This window comes from Gastrolobium bilobum, unplaced genomic scaffold, assembly GCF_033153095.1.
Source record: "Gastrolobium bilobum isolate Gb01-03AN ecotype WA unplaced genomic scaffold, APGP_CSIRO_Gbil_v1 utg16495, whole genome shotgun sequence".
NCBI lineage: Eukaryota > Viridiplantae > Streptophyta > Magnoliopsida > Fabales > Fabaceae > Gastrolobium > Gastrolobium bilobum.
The window spans coordinates 296,537-319,186 of NW_026897958.1; the positions used below are offsets into that span (position 1 = coordinate 296,537).

The following is a 22,650-nucleotide window of genomic DNA, read 5'->3' on the forward strand; positions in this document are numbered from 1 at the left end:
TTATTATATGCAGTTTTCAACGAAAAGTTGTGAGAGAAAATAATTAATAATACAATTGTAGACCTAAGCAAAAATAGTAGTACAAGATTCCCTTCCAGTACAATTGACCAGTACAATTGTGAAGCTGAATAGTATATAGAAAGAGTAGTAACGGCTAACAACTTGGTCAAGTAACGAAAAGGTAGTACAAATCAATGGAGGTTTGGTGTACTGCGTTGTCTTAGGTTTGCTTCACGAATGCTATCATATTTATATAACAAAAGCATTAGCCATAAATTTGCAACAGAGCTATGGATCTCATCAAGTATTATAAACTCCCATATTGGAGAAACATCATTGAGTGCAGCGTTGATGAAATCCTAATGCTTTTGTTTGTCTCCTTTAGATGCCAAATGGTTTTATCGACGCTGCACTCAATCATGTTTTTTTGGCAATGTGGTATATATATTCACGGTGCTAAGTGGAATGCATCTATGCATTTAACAGGTTATGCTTCTCTATTTTTTCTACCTTTTCAAGTTGCAGAGACTAATTTGTACGATGTTTAGGTATAGGAAATCTTGCAGTTATATCTTCTTCTTCTTTTTCTTCTTTTAATTTTGTAGTTATTGGAGATAAAATCATCTCGTACATATATAGAAGTGTGTGGGGCTAACGTGAAGAAAAAAGAGAGAAAAAGAAAATATAAGTCCCATACACTTTTATATGTATAAGAGATAAAATTATCTTCTATAACATTAATCCCATTTTAAATTCAGGAAACAATGTTATGATTTCGGCCAAGTTTTCAGTTTTACCTACCCTTTCAACTAATGTAATTGCAGAAATTCAAAGAATGTAGCATCATGAGAACTGACACGTTTATTTTACCTACTTTGCGTGATTGAAGAGAAGAGTAGTGAAAGAAACAAAAAAACATAGGCCCCCGTACAATTTTTGTGTATAAAAAATAAAATTATCTGCTACAATTTGAGAAACATTAATCCTATTTTAAATTCAGGAAACTATGTCAAATGATTTCCTTAACTATGTTAAATGATTTCCTTCTGTATTGTGCCAAGTTTTCAATTTTTCCTACCCTTTCAGCTAATGTAATTGCAGAAATTCAAAGAATGCAGCATCATGAGAACGACACGTTTATTTTACCTACTTGCATGATTGAAGATTTGTTTTGATCAGAACACAAGCAATGCAAATAAATTTGGAATTTCTCTATCCTTTTCTCTTCCAGCATGTATACAAAGATGCACCCCATTTTACTGAATATATATGTCAAACAGCATCGAAACATGAATTGAATGAAACAGAGGTTCTCTCTGTAAACTTCAATTTAGTCTTTCGAGAAAAAATATATGTAATCGTTGATTTTCTCTTTTGTCTATTCTACTTCTTCCTCTTTTTTGAATTTTGTATGAATGCCTAATTTCAACTTGATGTGAATTATGTTTTCCTTCTTCTTCATTACTTTACAATTTTTCACTTTTTCCACTTAGTAACATCAATTTGAGAATAATAATAAAAGACGGGTATTAGCGAGTTGGTTATCTTGCTCTGCATCAAATTAAAAGTGCAACTATGCCATTTGAAGTCAACTACTTGGAGGGGAACAAAACTAAAAAAAAAAAAAATTAAGAATGAAAGAGGGAAAAAAAAAACTGAATCCAGCTACTAGGGAGAGCCTTCTAGTAAGCTTACTAAAAGCTAAAAATAAATCAAAATAAGCGACCATTTTTAAATTTGTTGCAGTAGCAACAACTCATACGCAGATGTGCTTCAAAGATATTCATATCCATATTCAAAGATAAAGGTACTGGACGAACCGGAATAGTGGTAAAACTGTTTTTCTTTGACTGAAAGGTCATGAATTCGAATCCAGGAAATAACCTCCTTTGCAATTATGTATGAGTAAGGCTGCATACAAGAATTTCCTCCTCTTCATATTCGATAGTCAGGGGTTTGATGGGGAGTGATTTTTATTTAAAGATAAAGCAAGTAAATAACCCAAAGCTTTTAGAAGGTCAAATTCATTCTATATATAAATTATTGAACTTTCAAATAAGCAATTCTGCACTTTCAGACCAGCACACTTTGTCCAAGGATTTCTCAAACCTCAGCTAACACGTGCCCATTGATAAAAAGAAAAAAATAAATAAAGCAATTACAGATTTGAAAACTATGATCAAATATCAGGAAATCATACTCATTTCAAATATTTAAAACAGATTGCAAAGTTTTAACAAAACAAAACAAAAGTTAATTGATTGGTGTTCATATGTGTCATTCATGATGAGAGACACCCTCTTCATCCAATGGATGCCAGCAGATTGACGTTACTCTCCCTGCATTCAATTAAGAGCCCAATATTTCAGCACAACATAGACACAAGAAAAATGGGCTTCATCAAACAAACAATTCGTGGTTTATTAGCCCATACAGTGCTCTAATTACACAATTGAACCACAAAAAATAAGCTAAGCTCCGGGAAATATTTCTCATATACCATGCACTATTATATTAATTGTGCAGGCTTATCAATTCTTCTATTTCAAAATTCCTGACATCCAAAAGTAAAAGTTAAAAGGAAAATCAAAACGTTTGGCAAATTAGTCCTTGAAAACTTTTCAATTTACCTGTTTCAAACAAGTGATTTTCACAAAGTATAATATATATATATATATAAGGCATTACTCCCATATTAACATTCTGCTATAGTCAAACATCAGTGAGATTGCACAGAACCAATTTATCAAAAATTATTGACTATGACGTGAGACATGAACAAAAGCATACACTATTATATTATATACATCAAAAATAGCTCCCAAAACAGACAACATTGCCTTTGGCTATTCAGGGATTTAACTTATATGTGCATCTTAATTGCTTAATTAAAAGCTGAATGCTAAATTACAACACTGCATTGAATTCAGTCCAAAACCTCCAAGAATAGCAAATCTGCCCAAATAATTCCACAATAAACAATCTGAAATTTGCTACACAGAAACAAAACAGAAAAACAACAATGTTTTAAAAATAAAAAATAAAAGTGAAAGTGAATTTGCACTCTATCAGATTCCTGATGAAATCACAATCTCACTCGTTCCTTTGTTGAGGGTTACGAGACTAAACAGTACTCTCTAGTTGTCAATAATTACGGGAATATGCCATGCTATCCACACCGTTACTTCCCCCAACAAATGCACTCTTTTTGGGCCTTGAAAGAAAAACCCTTTTCTATTCCTCTCCGCGCTTCGCTTCCACTTTCCCCAGCAAAATTTTCCCGAGAAAATCACAATTCAATCAGAATTAAAAAATAAAAAATAAAAAACGTTTTTTTATGGGAAGATCATCAACGACGGAGGAAGAGGAGGAGGAAACTCTGCCGGAACATCTCCGGTGCAGCAGAACCGACGGGCGGCAATGGAGGTGCCGGCGGAGAGTGAAGGAAAACCTGAAGCTGTGCGAGATTCACTATCTACAAGGTCTGCATCGACAGCACAGGGAGAAGGTCCCCGAGTCACTGAAGCTTCAGAGAAAGAAGAAGAAAGGGCATAACAAAAACGACACCGTCGTTGAGATTAGGTCGAAGAGGAAGCGTGAATCGACAGAGGAATCGGTAGCTCTTTCTCCCGCGAGGAAAAAGGCCTCGAAGAAGAAGCAAGGTGATATGCAGTTGGAGCTGATAAGGATGGTTCTCGAGAGAGAGATTGAGAAGAAGAATAAGAAGAACAATAAGAAGAAAAAGAAGAAGAAGAAGAAGAAGAAGAAGACGAAGGAGAAAGAGAAAGAGGAGGAATTGCATAACAGTGAGGGAGAGGGAGAGTTGAGGAGAGAATTGCCGAATGGGGTGATGGAAATTGCTGCAGCTTCAACACCCAATGTGGGTTCTCATTGTGATGTTAAAGCAGTTACTCAACGTTACTTCAGGTCCAAGAATGTTGAAAGGGTTCCTCTTGGCAAGTTGCAGGTGGGTTTTTATTCACACTTTACCTCTACTACTTGTTCTTATGTTTTTTGAGGATTTTATTTATTTATTTATTTATTTTTAGTGATTCAGCTATTTTTTTATTTTTATTTTTTTTTGAAGGCTGTACCATATGGACGAGACTTGAAGAAGGGAAATAGGAGGAAGAGGTGTCATTGGTGCCAGAGAAGTGATTCTTGGAATCTTATAAAGTGTTCCAGCTGCCAGAAAGAGTTTTTCTGTATGGATTGCGTTAAAGAACGGTTCGAACTCGTTACATTCATTTACTCCCCATTTTGAGCATGAATTTGATTTGAGCTCGTGTGACATTACATGTGCATATACCTATTTTCAAAATTTCTTTCATGGGGAATTTCGTGCTTTCATTGTTATCCTCGTTTACAGAATTCATTGTTAACGACATTGTATAGTATATTTTGGACAATGCTGAAGCTTGAATTTTTAAGAAGTGTGGTTTGATTAGTTAAACACCTAGTTGGAGATTATTCATGATGCAGTTTTAAAAATCAAATTCTGGAAATAGTAATACCGCACTGATCAGTGATCAATAATGATTAGTACTCAGATATTTACCGATGTTACTTCTGTCGACTGCACCTTTATGGTGATGATCAAAATATGAGACATTTTCCAATTTATTTGTTGAAACGAATTTAGGTATTTTGACACTCAAAGTGAAGTTACTATGGCATGTCCAGTTTGTCGGGGAACTTGCACCTGTAAAGATTGCTTGGCAAGTCAATACAAAGACAGTGAAAGTAAGGTCTGACATCGAAGATGGATGTTTTTTTCTTTGAAAGTTTTTTTTTAGCAGCACTTCCTGACTCTTAACTCTTTTGCAATTTTTTTCAGGAATATTTGACTGGTAAAAGTAGAGTTGATAGAATATTGCATTTTCATTATTTGGTCTGTATGCTCCTTCCTGTATTAAAACAAATAAGTGAAGACCAGCATACAGAGCTAGAAACAGAAGCGAAAATTAATGGTAGTTACTTTCATTCTTCTGATATCATGATTTCTGAATTATTTTTGTTAATTAGAACACGGTTATATTATATGCCTTTGTGTGTGACAGGGAAAAGAATTTCTGATATTCTCATCAAGCAGGTCGAATTTGGCTGCAATGAGAAAAATTACTGGTAAGCTTTCTTCTGTTGATGTTATTAAGAAAATTCAAATGATTTACTAGTGCTACTTGCTAATGAATTTAGTATGTATGTAACCATTGTCTCAGCAATTACTGCAAAACACCCATTTTGGATCTTCATAGAAGCTGCCTTAGTTGTTCCTACTGCCTTTGCTTAAGTTGTTGTCAGGAATTAAATCAAGGAAGCACCTCTGAAGAAATTAACTCTTCTCTGTCCATGCTACCTGACAAAATGAATGCTTGCATTTCTAGTGAAAGCAGCCTTTTGGATGATAAGGCCATTTCTAGTGGCAATTTAGCTGATACTTCAATATTACCTGAGTGGACAAGTTGTAATGGTACTGACAGTGTATCATGCCCACCTACAGAGCTAGGTGGTTGTGGTGACAGCCACCTTGATTTGAGATCTGTTTTTCCCTTAAGTTGGATCAAAGAACTAGAAGTTAAGGCAGAAGAAATAGTTTGCAGCTATGACTTTCCTGAAACTTTGGATAAAAGTTCAAGCTGTTTACTGTGTATTGACAAAGATCATAAAACTAACAGATATAAGCAATTGCAGGAAGCTGCTCGAAGAGAAGATTTTAATGATAATTGTATATTTTATCCTACAGTTTTGGACATCAGTAGTGATCATTTTGAACACTTTCAGAAACACTGGGGAAAAGGCCATCCTGTAGTAGTGCGAGGTGTGCTTCAAAGTACACCAAACCTCAGTTGGGATCCACTGGTCATGTTCTGTGCTTATCTTGAGAGGAGCATTACAAGATATGAGAATAATAACGACTTACTTGAAGCTTGTTTGGACTGGTGTGAGGTCAGTTCATCACCTAAATGTATATTTAAATACTTTTAAACTGATACTGTCGTGTTAGTTGGGACAAAAAATCCAGCACTGTCTTAGAAAACTGTTTATTCCAATTAATGTATTTGGTAATATTGACTGACTACATATTTAAACTGTCCATTGCTATTGGTAATTTGCATGCATATATGTTCAGATCTGTGACCAATGTTCTTAATAATGATGGAGCTACTCTTGAACCAAAAGACCATTGTTAAAAGTATATTATTAATTTTGGAAATCTTGCTCTGTGGCAGGTGGAAATTAACATCAGGCAGTATTTTACCGGCTCTCTCAAATGTCAACCTCAGAAAAATATTTGGCACGATATGCTGAAACTAAAGGGGTGGCTGTCTTCCCAACTATTCAAAGAGCATTTTCCTGCTCATTTCGCCGAAGTAATTGATGCTCTTCCAATTCAAGAATACATGAATCCCGTGTCTGGTCTTCTGAATTTAGCTGCAAATTTACCACAGGGGAGTACAAAACATGACATAGGACCATATATCTATATTTCATATGGCTGTGCAGACAAAGAAGCTGATTCTGTGACTAAACTCTGTTATGACTCATATGATGTGGTGTGTTCCCTACTTCCCTTGTTATGTTTGATTTGATCTCTAATATTATGGAATACGCCTCTTCATTTTATATTTCCTTTGGTGACAAAATTACCATGTTCATCTTTTATGCATGTATCCTGTCATGATAACTTAGAGGGTATCTCATCTTCTGAAGTAAAAAGCATCCTTTCAGAATGCTTCCTACTCATGAAGACTGTCTGTCCCTTGTATGCAACAAATACCCTGTCCCTTGTATATATGCTTGTTGCAAGTCTGTGAGTGAAAACATGAAAACTTTTCCCAATATAAGTCATGTTGCATCTTATATTCTAATAATTTTTCAAATTTTACAATTGTTTTTTGTTTCAATAGCCTTGGTATTCATAGTTATAGTGAATAGACTACTCAACTATGTGGAAAAGTAGATATTACAACCAAAACTTGGCCAAATCCTTAGTCGACAAATAATCTGTTTATGAGGAATTGGTTCCTTAGTCAAACAAAACAAACTGTTAACAAAAAAAAAAAAAAAAAAAAAACTGTTAACAAAGAATTTGTCTAGCATTTAAAACTGGTCCATGTAAAGATGTTTGAAGTACAAATTGTCGTCAATTTTAGAGTCTATGTTCTTAAATTGCACACCCTAACATATGTCACAAAGAGTTCTCCCTCTTAGGCATTCTTTTGCTTGGCTTCCAAATAAATATATGATGCATACAAGTAGGTGCTGCTTCCAGAGTACTAGACAACATGAAGGTTTGGCACAAAAAGAGACACCAAAATTGATTTATAAGGCTGTATGTGGGGGTGACCCATGCCTTGAACTTGCAGCTGATACCTTCTCTCTTTAATTGTCAAATTAACACGTTCAATTCAGTGGTTGAATCATTGTAAAAGCTTCCTGTCAAATAGCAGTGCTTGTTTGCACTTAGTAAAAGAATTGTGTGCAGATAACCAGTTATCTATGACATTTACTATGTCTGATTTGTAATTCCAGGTTAATATCATGGCACATACCACAGATCTCCCTGTCTCTACAGAACAGCTTACTAAAATAAGTAAGTTATTAAAAAAGCATAAAGCTCTATGTCAAAGGGAGTCTTCTAAAATTACTACTGAGCATGTAGAAGACAGGGAACAAAAGGGAATGCAGAGTATGGTAAGAGAAGGAACGAACTTTTTCAGGAGAGTCGATAGAACATCTTGCATCTCCACTGAAGCCAAAACAACAGCTAGTCAGAGTTTAGATACCAATATTTCTGAGGGTGGAGAATGTGGTTCCAATTCTGATACTGAAAAAGCTCAATACTCTTTACCTTTCCACGGGATAGATCAAAGCACTGAAATGTCTCCAGACCAGAATATGTTTACTGAGAATTCTGGTGCCCAGTGGGATGTATTTCGAAGACAAGATGTACCAAAGCTCTTAGAATACCTTAAAAGACACTCTGATGAATTGTCTCATGCCTGTGAATATCAAGAGAAGGTAAGTTAAGAAGAAGACAATTCCTAGGCATCATCTTGTTTGAGTTGGTGATGATTGATTTTGTCTCTCTTATGCAGATGGTTCATCCAATTCTTGATCAGAGCTTCTTTCTTGACCAAACTCACAAAATGAGACTTAAAGAGGAGTTTAGTAAGTACACCCATGTGTTTTAACATCTATTACAATCCTACATAACTAAATTGACTCACCTGTTACTGTTGCCAGAAATTGAGCCGTGGACTTTTGAGCAACATGTTGGAGAAGCTGTCATAATTCCTGCTGGATGTCCATACCAGATTAGGAATCCTAAGGTCTTTATTGCATTAGTTTAAAATATTTTCTTCCCCCCATCTATCTCTAGTCAATTTAAACAGTATAAATTTCAAACTGTTATTGAACTAGGTATACGTTCTTGTTGAAAGTGATTTTTACATTTTGAAACTTCCTGACAATTTCAATTTTGAAGTTACATTTTAAGCAAATAATTTCTCAAGACTAAATGAATGTAATGTATGTAGCTATTAATTTACATTGTATGCATAAATTTAAATGGGAAAAAAAGAATGATCACGCAATAGAAATGGTCTTACCTTCCACATAATTGCTGATAAAGGATATTATTATCTCAGTATTGATTTTATGTCCTTTAGTTCATCTGAGGTTGTGTGAATGACAAGTATTTGATTCGTGATCTGCAGTGTTGTGTTAATGTGGTGTTGGAATTTGTGTCCCCTGAGAATGTTACTGAGTGTATCCAATTGATTGATGAGGTTCGTCTGCTTCCAAAAGACCATAAAGCAAAAGTAGACAAGCTTGAGGTATACTTCATAATAATAAATAATAATTGGGAAATATGTTTCACACACAAAAAATAGGTTGAATCTATTTATTTATTTTTCTCTTTTCTTTTTAGTGGATCCAACTTATTTTTTTATATATTGCATGAGACAAATTTTTGTCTCTGGTAACATCAGAAACATATTCACCATAATAATTACCAATTCCTGCTTTATTTTGTTAGATGTGCGCATGAATTAACAAGTTTTTGTTTCTTTTTTGGTTTTATGAAAACAGGTGAAGAAAATGGCCCTTTATAGCATGAGTACAGCAATAAAAGAAATACGTGAGCTTACGTGCAAAACATGATTGCACCAGCTATAATATCCTTAGATGCGTCTGAAACTACCGTATCTCGACCTCGATACCATGTCATCTTTTTTTTGTATAGATTAATTCTCAAACTCATTAAGATCTAGCAAGGTACTTAATTTGATTACTTTCAATTTCTATTCTTTTTTGTTTGTTGTGACATTTATCCCTTACCTGAATCTGAAATAAAAATTTTCTGGTCCGAATATATTTCTCCAATTCCTTACTGCTGACAGTGCTGGAGTATTTTCCATCATCCATCAAGTTGAAATGGCATTATTTCATGTTACGATAGCAGCGGCAGTAGTAGGAACAAGCATTTGGAATCACGTTTAAATGTTGACCCAAGAAAAAATATATATTACCAAAAAAAGAAAAAAAAAAGAAAAAATATATATAGAAAAAAAAATAACGTTTACATCGTACAATCATAAGCATAGAATTGAAATGAAAATGGTTATGATATTTTACAATATTTGTTGAGTACAAAAATTGAGCCTGCAAATACTTTCGTTCTGGTTTTCACTTCATATGTGCCTCGTCCAGAGTAATAAAAAAGCAGCAAAAATATGAATGGAAATTTAAAAAAAAAATAAAATTAAAGTGTATTTTTAAAGGGTAAAAGATTTCTCCGGTCAATGGAGATTGTTATATCCGATGAGTCCAAAACGACGTCATTTTAGGATGAAAATTAAAGTATTTTTGTAATTATAATATATTGCAGGATTATATTAGTCTTTATCATTATAATTTTTTAACTCTATAACCACAAAATGACGTCATTTTGAGATAACTTTATCTCCGGTGACTGAAAAAATATTTTTCTCATTTTTAAAAACATTCAATATGGAAAAAATATATATAACGTTTACAATTCCTTATTCAAACACTAACTATACATTTATAAAAAAAATTTAAATATTTCAATCAATTTATCGTTTTGCAATTAATCCAATTCGAAAAAGTTTCCGAAATTAAAATTTTAAACTCCTCCTAAAAATGATATTGAGAAAGATCAAACACATAAAAAGAAATAAGCAAAAACATTAAACGCAGGTCTCACTTAATTTACATATACGTATCCAGAGGGAAATAACCATAGTCTAGCCCACAAAGGAATAAACGTAACTCCAATAACATAAAAGGCGTTAGAGATGAAATTTACAGTAAGCTAAATTATATTTCCCTACATATGTTGCAAAGCACTAACAAAGGCTTTAAGTGAGCCATTCCTGCTTCAATAAAATTACGTAAAACTGTAACATTTTAAATCAATACGGTCTGAATATAGCGTTTGTTTTCATTCCAAGTTTCAATCAAGCATAGCAATCATATGAAAGATACTTGATAATCTTATGTATATGTAGAATCCCAATCTCATTATTGTCCTGCAGGTACAACAGAGTGTAAAGGAGGGAGAGGATAAATCTTCACTGCTTTATTCTTTCAACTTTCATTTTTTTTGTAAACTGTGATGCTAAAAAAAATGTCCGAAATTATCGGAGATAAATACAGGAGATAAATTTTTTTTTTTTAAAAAAAAAAAAGGAATCGTAAATGTGGGAGAGCCCTTAGAACATGAATGTTTAGGGTTATGTTGTCAAAATTGTTTCTCAAGAAACTCAACAAACAAAGAAACTTCCGTCAAGGGGCCATGAGTCCCTCAATTGTATAAGAAAGAGATTTAGCCCAATCAGCTCTAAGTAGCAATGTCTGCAGCGTCTGCATCACATTGTATCCAGGATCAAGCTTTCGCTGCCAACCCTGCAAATTCAACAAATATAAATGTTACAGGGGGAAGGGGTAGTAGGAATAAAGATGTTCATAAACCAAACCAAAAAACTGAACCAAAAAAACAAAAAATATGAAAAACATTTTTGTTCTATTGGATTGGTTCTCAGTTCCGATTTTGAAAACCAAACAAATCCAAACTGAAAATAACTTACACATGCGTATAATTTTATTTATGTATTCACCGTACCACTCATACTTACATATTACTTTACTCTATTTATTTATGAAATTACCATACAACATACACTTATCTAAATTTTAGTAAAGACAGATTTTTTATTGAACATTTTGAGAGAAAAGTACATTTAAATGAACACAAATAACCGTAACTCGTTAGATTATAGATTTTCAGTACTGACTTGAGGCATGAGATTTTAGCATTGTGTAATTTCCATTTTAGTAATCTAAATTTGAAATGAGCTTTATTAGTATCGGCATCCTATGACTTACGAGATGAAATATTTGATACTTAGAATTAATTTTTATATACATATGGTATGTTTCAGGGTTTATTTATTGCCCCAACAAAAAAAAGGGCAGAGACAAAAATGGATGGGATGGGATTGGATTGGATTGGGCTTTTCTCTTCAAAACTATCCAATTCAACCCTCCAACATCCCTATATAGGAAGGTTCGCCCTTTGGAGTATGCTGTTAGGAGATTTTCTAAATCTAGTTATGCTTTCCCCGTACAGATAGTGTTTCTCATGCATGTCGATCAGGCAATAAACTCTTGTATGTATAACATTAGTGAACATGGTAAAAAGAAAAAAAATTACCTCAAGAACCAAGGTCGTCACCATGACAGTACAAACATTACCATCAATATTAACTCTATGACGCCTAACTTTCTCAAGTAATTGCTCCATGCACTCTGCAGGATGAACCAGGTCACCCTCTGGGGTGCCCCAAAAAGTAAATGCCTCTGTCACTTCCTGTTAGAAAACAAAACAAAGAGGAGACAATGTAAGAAATGGTTCCAGATCATATTCAAGGAGTTCAGAAACACAAAACATAAATAAGAAAACAATAAATTTATTTTTCAAACAAAAACCAATGTTGATTGCTCCTTGCAAATGTCATTCCATATTCAGGGTCAATCAACCGGAAAAGTCTCAATAATAGTCCACAAATTCTACGTTCATGTATGCTTATATATTTTGACAATAGATATGACGAAACAAAAATAAGTCTTTGTAGAATATTCTAGAGTCTTTTACTTGTTTCTAGCTACTAGTATCTTTGAATAGTGTGATGCCTCTTCGGTTACTGTGTATTTTATTTATTACTTCATCTCCTTAACTACCTTGTAATATGTATAAACAGAACCCTTTGGGGTGTCAATCTATATATGAAAAAAATACATTTCAGTCTTATATTCCAATATGGTATCAAGAGCAGGTTATCCTGTGGTCTTCTTGTAAACCTCCACAGTCTTTTTTTTTTTCCATTTTTTTCACGGTTTCGTTTTTTTTACAATTCAGAAATCATATCTGGACCCCTTCAATCACGAAACCAAGACCACCACTGAACTCAGAAGCCATTTCCGAGTCGACCCACGTCAGCCCCGTCGCCGGACCGTCAGCCACGCGCCTCCACGCGCCGCCACCACAGATCTGCTTCTCCGGCGCGTGTGAGCCACGCGCCACCCTGCTGGCTTCCGTTTGTCACGCGGCTTCCACAGAACAGCTCGCCTGGCTTCCCTCTTCCTGTTCTGAGGGTTTAAATCACGATTGGATCACTTTTCTTGCTAAGTCCAGTTGTTTCCTCTTTGTTATCAAAGACAATAGGCGTGACCTGTTGCTCTCTTTCTTTTTAGAACGATGGAAGTTGGAAATAATGAGGATGAGAATAAACATTCTGAAAAATTATCCAGTAATGTTTCCGGTGTCTCTCCTCTTTCCTGTTCTTCGTCTTCTGGAGACAACCCAGCTATACAGATTACTAACCACCGTTTAAACGGTAAGAATTATGTGCAATGGCATCAATCTGTCAAGCTGTTTATCCAAGCAAAAGGGAAAATGGGGTATCTTGATGGAAAAAAGGAAAAACCCGAAGCTGATGATCCTGATTATGATAAATGGATGACTGAAAATGCCTTGGTCATGACCTGGTTGACTAACTCCATGGATCCTGATATCAGTCAAACTTATTTGTTTCTTGATACGGCTCAGGAAATTTGGGATGCCGTTAAAGAATATTATTCTGACCTAGGCAATGCTTCTCAAGCTTTTGAACTCAACACCAAGGTAAGAGAGTTACATCAAGAGGGGATGTCTGTTACTGAATACTTTCTTGCTTTAAAAACTCTGTGGCAGGAGTTGGATCTTTATGATGCAGCAGATCTTCAAGGTTTAGAAGCTAATGCAAGGTTTAAGAGTTATTTAGAGAAAAGACGTCTCTATGATTTTCTTGCTGGCCTTAATCGTGATCTTGATGATGTTCGTGGAAGGATATTGGGGCAGAACCCGTTACCTTCCATTGCAGCTGCTTTTTCTATGGTACGACGGGAGGAACTTCGCCGAAAGGTAATGTTGGGAGACAAGAACTCTAAATCCTCTGATGTATCTGCCCTAGTAGCAAAACATACTCCTCGTCCCCCTAGTGATGCAAAACGTTCTGACCGATGGTGTTCTCATTGCAATAAGAGTGGTCACACTCGCGAAAAATGTTGGGAAATTCATGGAAAACCACCAAACTGGAAAACAAAGGGGCTGAACAAGGGTCGTGCTTATCAAATCTCTTCTGATGATAAGGGTGAGGAGTCTCGTGCCTCTCCAAACTCCGATGGTGTATTCATCCCGAAAGCTCAATATGAGCAATTCCAGAAGGTGATGTCTCAATCTGCTGAGGCAACTAGTCATGTTGCTCAACAAGGTATGGCATTCCATGTTGATCGTAGTAGTCGTTGGATTCTTGATTCAGGAGCCTCTGATCATATGACAGGTAATGCATCCTTGTTTTGTTCTTATACCCCTTATTATCACCCGTCACGAATAAGGACTGCTGATGGTAGTTTCTCTAATATTGCGGGAAAGGGATCCATTAAGCTCTCTGATCATATTACTCTGAACTCTGTCCTTCATGTCCCTTCTCTTACTTGTAACCTTATCTCTATTGGTAAACTTTCCTCTGAATTGCATTGTGTTGCTAAATTCTCTGCCAAAACTTGTGTTTTTCAGGAACAGGATTCGGGGCTGATGATTGGCAGTGCTAGAGAGGAAGAAGGACTTTACTATTTTGAAGAAGATTCTCATGAAAAGAGAATTTTTGCAAATCACTCTTTATGTTTATCAGACGATTGTAATGATGTTTTGTTGTGGCATCGTCGTTTAGGACACCCAAATTTCTTTTATCTTCAAAAGTTGTTTCCAAACTTATTTATCAATAAAAAACCAAGTTCCTTTTTTTGTGATGATTGTCAGTTTGCAAAACACTCTCGTGTTTCTTATTCCCTCAGAGATTATAATGTTTCGTCTCCATTTACATTGATCCATAGTGATATTTGGGGGCCAGCTCGTGAAAAAAATATATCTGGAACTCGTTGGTTTATTACTTTCATTGATGATCATTCTAGAGTATGCTGGGTATATCTTCTAAAGGATAAGTCTGAAGCTGCAGCCACTTTTAAAAACTTTCATGCTATGGTACGAACTCAATTCCAGACCTCTATCCAAATCCTGCGAACTGACAACGGTACTGAATATTTTAATTCAGTTCTTGGGGATTACCTAACCAAGCAAGGTATTATCCATCAAAGTTCTTGTCCTAACACCCCTCAACAAAATGGGGTGGCCGAAAGAAAAAATAGACATCTCATTGAAGTTGCTAGAGCCCTCTTGTTTACGATGCATGTCCCTAAATACCTATGGGGGGAGGCTGTATTGACTGCCTCATATCTCATCAATCGGATGCCCTCTCGTGTCCTGAATTTTCATTCTCCCCTATCTTGCCTTACCCGTTTTTTCCCCTCCTTTCGGGCTTTCTCTTCCCTTCCTCCAAAGTTGTTTGGTTGTGCGGCTTTTGTTCACATTCCTCCACATCAAAGGTCAAAACTTGATCCTAAGTCTGTTAGATGTGTCTTCATAGGATATCCTCCTAATCAAAAAGGGTACAAATGCTACTCACCTTCTCTTCGAAAGGTCTTTGTTTCTATGGATGTTACCTTTTATGAAACAATAATTTTTTCCTTCGACTTCTCTTCAGGGGGAGTCTATTGGTGTAAATGAAGACAAGTCTTGGATTCCAAATAATTCTACTGTCTTACCTTTACCCTTGGAAACAAGTGTTGTTTCTTTACCTATGGAGACAGGGGGAGTTAATGAACAGGAGAAAAGGACAACAACTGTACCAGAGACTGGAGATCCTCCCGGTAAATGGGGAAAAATCTACAGCAGGCGTAAATCTCCTCAAGATCCTCTAGACTGCCAGAGTTCTGACCCGAGTCCTAGTTCCAGCAATCCACTTGAGAACCGGTACATCTGACCTAGATATGCCCATTGCCCTTCGAAAAGGTACTAGATCTTGCACTGCTCATCCTATTTCTCATTACATTTCATATGAAAAGTTATCTCCAGGTTTTCGTGCTTTCAACACTATATTAGACAATACAAAAATACCAAAAAATATCCAAGAGGCACTTAATGACCCTAAATGGAGGGATGCAGTTTTTTAAGAAATGGATGCACTTAAGAAAAATGGAACTTGGGAATCCGTGGCACTTCCCAGAGGAAAGAAAACTGTAGGTTGCAAATGGGTGTTCACAATAAAATTTAATGCAGATAACAGCATCAACAAATATAAGGCCAGATTGGTTGCCAAAGGATTTACTCAGACTTATGGGATAGACTATCAGGAGACGTTTGCTCCCGTTGCCAAACTTAACTCTATCCGAGTCCTACTATCACTTGTTGCCAACCTTGATTGGCCCTTGCATCAAATGGACGTAAAGAATGCCTTCTTAAATGGGGACTTACATGAGGAAGTTTACATGGATCCACCACCTGGTTTTGAAGAGGGAGATGGTTCAGTATGCAAGTTGAAGAAGTCTCTTTATGGACTTAAACAATCCCCTAGAGAGTGGTTTGAAAAGTTTACTCGTGTTGTTAAAGAAAGAGGATTTGTCCAAGCTCAGACTGATCACACTTTATTTTTTAAACACTCCGATAGTGGCAAAATTGCTATCCTCATTGTTTATGTTGATGACATAATTGTCACTGGTGATGACTGGGAGGAAATAAAATCTTTAAAGGGGGATTTAGCTAATCAGTTTGAACTGAAGGATCTTGGATCACTCAAATATTTCCTTGGAATGGAAGTTGCTCGTAGCAAGGCCGGAATTTCCTTATCTCAGAAGAAATATATCCTAGACCTGCTACAAGAAACAGGTATGCTCGGGTGCAAGCCAGTAGAAACTCATGTTGAACCCAATATTAAATTGGGAATTGAAGATGGAAAAGATGTTGACAGGGAGCAGTACCAAAGGTTGGTAGGGAAGCTGATCTACTTATCTCACACTCGGCCTGATATTGCATTTGCAGTTAGCATGGTTAGCCAATTCATGCATTCTCCTAAGGAAAAACACCTTAGTGCGGTTTATAGAATCCTCAAGTACCTCAAAAACACCCCTGGTCGAGGAATGCTCTTTAAAAGGGGACACAAGAGGATGATAGAAATCTATACAGATGCTGATTGGGCTGGTTCTGCAATGGACCGAAGATCCACTTCAGGATATTGTACCTATGTCTGGGGAAATCTTGTGATTTGGAGAAGTAAGAAACAAACTGTTGTTGCCAGAAGCAGTGCAGAAGCAGAATTTCGGGCGCTAGCCCATGGCATTTGTGAAGGAATCTGGTTAAGAAGACTCCTTGAAGAGTTAAAGATATCTTATTCTCTACCTGTCAGACTCTATTGTGATAATAAGGCTGCAGTCAGTATTGCTCAAAATCCTGTACATCATGATAGAACCAAACATGTGGAGGTCGATCGTCATTTTATTAAAGAAAAATTAGAGGAGGGTAGTGTATGTTTGTCATATATACCTACCAAGGAGCAAACAGCCGACATTCTCACCAAAGGATTACATAAACCCATCTTTGAGGATTTAATTAGCAAGTTGGGGATGATCAATATATATCTCCCAACTTGAGGGGGAGTGTAGAATATTCTAGAGTCTTTTACTTGTTTCTAGCTACTAGTATCTTTGAATAGTGTGATGTCTCTTCGGTTACTGTGTATTTTATTTATTACTTCATCTCCTTAACTACCTTGTAATATGTATAAACAGAACCCTTTAGGGTGTCAATCTATATATGAAAAAAATACATTTCAGTCTTATATTCCAATAGTCTTCTTCCGTGAACTAAACATAAGTTCATTGAATAACAAATAAATGTAACTGGGAAAAACATTACCTCAATAAAAGCCTTTGGATTTGGGCAATTCTGTTGTTTTGATAGACTGAGCGCACATTCTGCAGCAGTACGGCCATCTCGGCGGGCAACAGCTTTGAAAAATTCCACTAAATTTACCCGATCACTGCCAGAGAGTTCAGCAGTCATGCCTACATCAAGGAAAATTACATGAGGCTTTGATTTGAAAAGCCGTTTGCGAGACTTGCTCTGAGACACTCTCACAAGGATATTTCCAGGATGCATATCTGCATGAATGAAGTTGTCCACCTGAAAGAAGACACGGCAATGTCTTGGAAGCTAAAACTTTGACATTCAATGGTTCAAGTTTAAAACTATTATAGGATAGATGCTTCTTTTAGTTCATACAAAGGAATGGGATATGATATGATTATTAACATATCAAACATGTGCAGTCAAAAAATATTATTCTGGGTAAAAGAAAATTCATTATAATTTATAGATCAGAGATAAATAAGTACAGCCATAGATGAAAATATCTTCCTCAAAGAAAACCCGAAAAAATAAATAAATTCATAAAAGGAGGAGACGAAGAAGATCCAAACAAACCAAGACCCGCTAATTAACTAAGAAAAGCTAGCCTCATTTTTGAATATCCAACAAAGAAACCCCTCCAAATCCAAATAGTCATTAGCTAAACACTCTAAAGAGCTAAGATGAGCAGCTTACCACTTTGCAAAGATGGCTTCTAAAAAGAGTTGATAACTGATGAAAAAATGGTTTGGAATTTTATAAAATAAAATACAAGCACCATAACAAATCATGAATATGAATATGAGAGAACCCACTCAATTAGTTTTCTCCGTTAGCAATTACAACTTGCATTTTACTAAAGTCCAGCTGGATCCAAATCCTCAAATAACAAACTGAAATGTATTAATTTTAGTAAGACAAAGATAACAGGACAGATCAAAACTAATGGTGCAAGAACAAAAATATGTAGCAATAATTTACAATTATGCTCCAGCACAATAACCTAAACAATCCCTTCCAATAAAAAACTTGCAATTAATGAGTAATGAGATAGCATTAGACCAACAGGAAATAACCTAAACAACCACCAAATATGTTGATCAACTGGTAAAGGATTGTTCAAGCTTAATCAGTGGTCTCAAATTCAAATCCTGGGTACGCAACTATGATAAAACTTAGTAGGAAAAACTTTGTACCCCTTATGGTCCTGCTTGACTTGAACCGGATTAGTCAGGTAATCAATGAACCGCCAGAGAACTACAAAAAAAAAATAATAATAATAATAATAGCCTAAACGTCTTTTGTACCAATACTCAGCCCCAAGCTCAAATTCTAATATCAAGTGGTGAAACCATATAGAAGCCTCTCATACTACTACAAGAACAACCAGGCCTTATCCCACTAGTTGATGTCCACAAAATGGATAAATAGATGCCATTATAAGGCTCTATTAAAAACAAAAATTACAGAAAAACCATTCATACCAAGGTCTTTTTGTTAATTGGTTCACCTAGTGTTTTCTAGATCTTCCTCTATTCAAAATTTTCAGATGCCCACAAAGAACCCTCTAAATCCCTCTCAAATTGTATAAGATCTTGCTATGGTTTCCCCCAGGTAAAGCCAATCATTGGTTGCAGTATTTTTTTAGTAAGAAGAAGGGAAATAGAAAACTCAAACAAATACACTGTATTTTGCCAAGCTTACAATTCATAGTTGCTTATTAGATAAACAAGTTATCTTAATAAAACTGATCCTGACCCCTATCATGAAGTTATATATGCAGTATCTTTATTTCCTAACAATTGTTCCAGTTCTCCAAGCTAATTGAATTATCTAGGATTATGCTGGCACTACTACACATGGCTAACAATTCCTTTACTATTATGTTGAGTACTTGAGTTATATATTCTGACTCTAATTATATAATCTGAGGTTATAAGCTATAATGATTTGCTCATTATGGTAAATAATAAATCAAGAACGCTCAAAATAAAAGCATTGAAAATGATGCTATCCTCAAACACAGCAATGGCACAAAGATTTGGTAGTGAGAGATATATTTACCAGAAGCATCTTCAAAAGTGCATGAGTCCCAATGTGAGCAAGAGCAGATTTAATCTGTTCATGTCCTTGAAGACCGTCAACAAAATGCGAGACACTTTCTCCATTTTCATATGTTTCCACCAAAACAGAAGGGTGCACGAGTGGATAGACTGGCTTAGGGAAAGAAACATCCTTCCATCTACGGAAATTATAAATAAAGCGGCTCAAATGGGCAGCTTCCCTAGCAAGGTCAACTTGAGACATCATGAAAACTGCAAACTGTTGTACACTCTCATCTAATCTTAACCAATTAAGACCAGGAATGAACTTCGAAGCTTTTGCCACCACATTAATAATAGCAAAGTCCCTTCTGATTGAGTCTCCTACACCAGGATGTCTAACCTTAACTGCAACCACCAGCGGCTTTGCTTGCTGACCAGGATAACGATATTTTAATGAAGCACGATGCACTTGGGCAATGCTTCCAGATGCAACAGGCAATTCTTCAAAATCCTCAAAAATTTCAGAAATTTTTCGACCGAATGCTCTTTCTATAGTTTTCTTTGTGTAGCTAAAACTATGCTCAGGAGCTTTGGTATGAAGTTCTGCAAGCTTAGTACATAGATCTCGAGGAAAGAGATCAGGCCTTGTAGCTGCCCACTGACCCCATTTTATGAACGCTGGACCCGATTGTTCTAGTGTGCGATGAACAACATGGAGCCACAATTTCCTGAACTTTGGTCCAAAATAATCCGCAAAAGGTGCCATCACAATGCTTGGAGAGAATAATATTGCTAGATAGAGAGCTCTCACTAATAAGACAAGGCCTTCCACTATCATGAATGTAAATGTAAACATGTAATTATACCCATCCTGTGCACGCATATACAAAGCATTCTGTGACGGGTAACGTTCTGCATCTGCCCAATTTCGCTGAGCTAATGCAAGATCTCCACAAGTAAATGCAAAAATACCAGGAACTAACACATAAGAACGAGCCAAAGCCAAGCTCACAGCCTGAGCCATCATATGTATGGTGGGAGGAAATGTACCACCACCGCTAGAACAATACTTTCTGTAGAGCCTTTTCCAAGCAATTTGAGAATGATGTGTCACTCTATTAATTGCTGAGGATACAGAAAAGTTCCTAAAAGCATGGCATTTGTGCAAGTATTCCCTAGACCCATACCACAACAATGAACTACGTGCTTCACTAGGAAACTTATATTGCCTGTACAGCCTGCACTGGTGGATATTCGGTCCAACTGAGACAATTGGCCCATTTCTACTCACTTCCAGGCATCTGCTTCTATTGATTCTATGAAAGGACAGAACAGCTCTCCCTATCTTTCTAAGCATCAAAAACCTGCAAACCAATAATTATGTCAACTACAACAATGTTTAAATCGCATAATTCAACTATTTTTCCAGACATCCAGTTAATTTATCCATATATATAGTAAATAAATAAGCAATTACTTTTAAAATGCTACCCACAGTGGCTCCTCTTCACTCCTAACCACAAAAGGTATACATGTAGAGGAGCATTAAGTTTTAGACAAGTACACTACATGCCCGTTTCTCCAAAAGGCATCAAGGGGTCAAAAACTCAGTTAGTATAGAGAGGATAATATCCCCACCCCTATCCACCCAATTTGTTCTACATATTTTGGAGTCTCCACTAATACCCACCTCACCTGTAATACCTCTTTTCTCCACTCAATTACTGCCTGCCTGCTTTTAATTTTTAAAAAATTGTTTAAAACAATTATAATAAATTGTACTACCCTCCGACATTTGATACATAGGGAACTTTACGTGGTTGGATATTTCAGTTAGAAGGTAAGAATTGTTTTTTCTATTACATTTCCTTTTGTAGATTAGATCTCCAAGGTAGTGAAGGTACTACTCAATTAGAACAGTGTACACACCCAGCTCAAATTGTAGATGTACATAAGATTGAGGGTTCCCAAATTGCTGGAGAATCACCAATTAAACCCAAACTCTTCTTCTGGGTACCACAGCAGAATCGAAAAGCATTGGAAATTTAAGGATTCATACTATAACTCCAAATGTATTTTCCCGCATCAAAGATCCCTGGTCTAAAATTCAACCCCAGAAAGAGACGCACATAAAAATATTCCTTTAATAAAAAAATAAAAAAAAAATAAAAAAAAAAAAACACACCAACATCTATGCGATAGCCATAATATCTACTAGGAAAATGAAAGCACTAAAAAAACAAAAACCCTTAAACGCAATACCAAACCAAATTTGACACCAAAAAACAAAAACAAAAACAAAGAAACAAAGGGGGGAAACGAAAGAAAAAGGAATGGAGAGAGAACCTGTGAAGGAAAACAACATGCTAATTTGGTGAAGAATTGGAAGATGCAATTAAGGAGCTGAGACTCAGTTTTGAAGGATTGTGAATGTGATTGTAGCAACGCGTGTTTATGGGGGGGGCGGCCATAACTAATAGAAGAAAGAAACCCTACGGTCCAAGAAATTCATTTATGTCTCCCATAAAGGAAAGCAATATTTTATATTTAAATAATAAAAATATCTCTCTCTCATTAAATAAAAATCCATAAAGTGGGATGTTGTCAATCTCAAAAGTTATTTTGCTCAAAAAAAAATATATTGGAAATCTTTTTTTTCTCCTTTTTTTTCTTTTTGGAAGAATCTTGGAAATCTTTTTTTTTTTTTGTAATTAGGAAATCTTTAATATATGGTTACGCTAACGCACTCCATGACATTATTTTTGATAATTTTTTTATTTTTTGATAAAAAATCTCATGAGTCTCGTAAAATATTTGGAAATCATCTATTATGTACGGTAGGCCTCACATAATATTTTAGATTTTTATCTACTACAAAAAGTATTAAATATTGAAACATATTTTGTTTGATTTTCCTATCTCCTTCCTCACGAGTCACGAGCGTTTCTTTATTTTGGGAATATAATTTTCATATTGAATGAGATAGTTATATCTTACCCACATAAAAAAAATAAAAAGATTCTTTATCTGTCTTCTTCTTAATAGGTCACATTCACTTTTATCATTCAGAGAAATATTGCTGCAGATAAATTATCTGTATTTACTCTTAAAACGATGTCGTTTTGTAATTGAAATAAAAAATTATAATTATAAAGACTATAATAATTAATAACCCTGAAATAAATTAAAATTACAAAAATACCATTATTTTTACCGCAAAATGATGTCGTATTGGAC

General features: G+C 35.6%; 2 protein-coding genes across 3 annotated transcripts; one reads left to right on the forward strand and one right to left on the reverse strand.

Annotated features, from left to right (window-relative positions):
- Nucleotides 1–3,268: 3,268 nt before the first annotated feature.
- Nucleotides 3,269–9,347, forward strand: LOC133311729 (lysine-specific demethylase JMJ28). Of its 2 annotated transcripts, XM_061512826.1 has the most exons (13): nucleotides 3,269–3,967; nucleotides 4,088–4,227; nucleotides 4,643–4,748; nucleotides 4,838–4,970; nucleotides 5,061–5,124; nucleotides 5,220–5,946; nucleotides 6,231–6,371; nucleotides 6,450–6,554; nucleotides 7,534–8,022; nucleotides 8,100–8,172; nucleotides 8,248–8,333; nucleotides 8,721–8,840; nucleotides 9,097–9,347. In XM_061512826.1, the coding sequence occupies exons 1-13, from the start codon at nucleotides 3,338–3,340 to the stop codon at nucleotides 9,166–9,168; spliced, it is 2,886 nt and encodes a 961-aa protein (XP_061368810.1). In that variant the 5' UTR covers nucleotides 3,269–3,337; the 3' UTR covers nucleotides 9,169–9,347. The 2 variants fall into 2 exon arrangements, with proteins under 2 accessions (XP_061368810.1, XP_061368809.1); XM_061512825.1 differs by having other exon boundaries at nucleotides 6,231–6,554.
- Nucleotides 9,348–10,540: 1,193 nt separating this feature from the next.
- Nucleotides 10,541–21,871, reverse strand: LOC133311725 (uncharacterized). The gene is made up of 5 exons (XM_061512818.1): nucleotides 21,760–21,871; nucleotides 19,433–20,777; nucleotides 17,378–17,644; nucleotides 11,744–11,899; nucleotides 10,541–10,935 (listed from the first exon to the last, which is right to left on the reverse strand). The coding sequence occupies exons 2-5, from the start codon at nucleotides 20,768–20,770 to the stop codon at nucleotides 10,816–10,818; spliced, it is 1,881 nt and encodes a 626-aa protein (XP_061368802.1). The 5' UTR covers nucleotides 20,771–20,777; nucleotides 21,760–21,871; the 3' UTR covers nucleotides 10,541–10,815.
- Nucleotides 21,872–22,650: the final 779 nt, after the last annotated feature.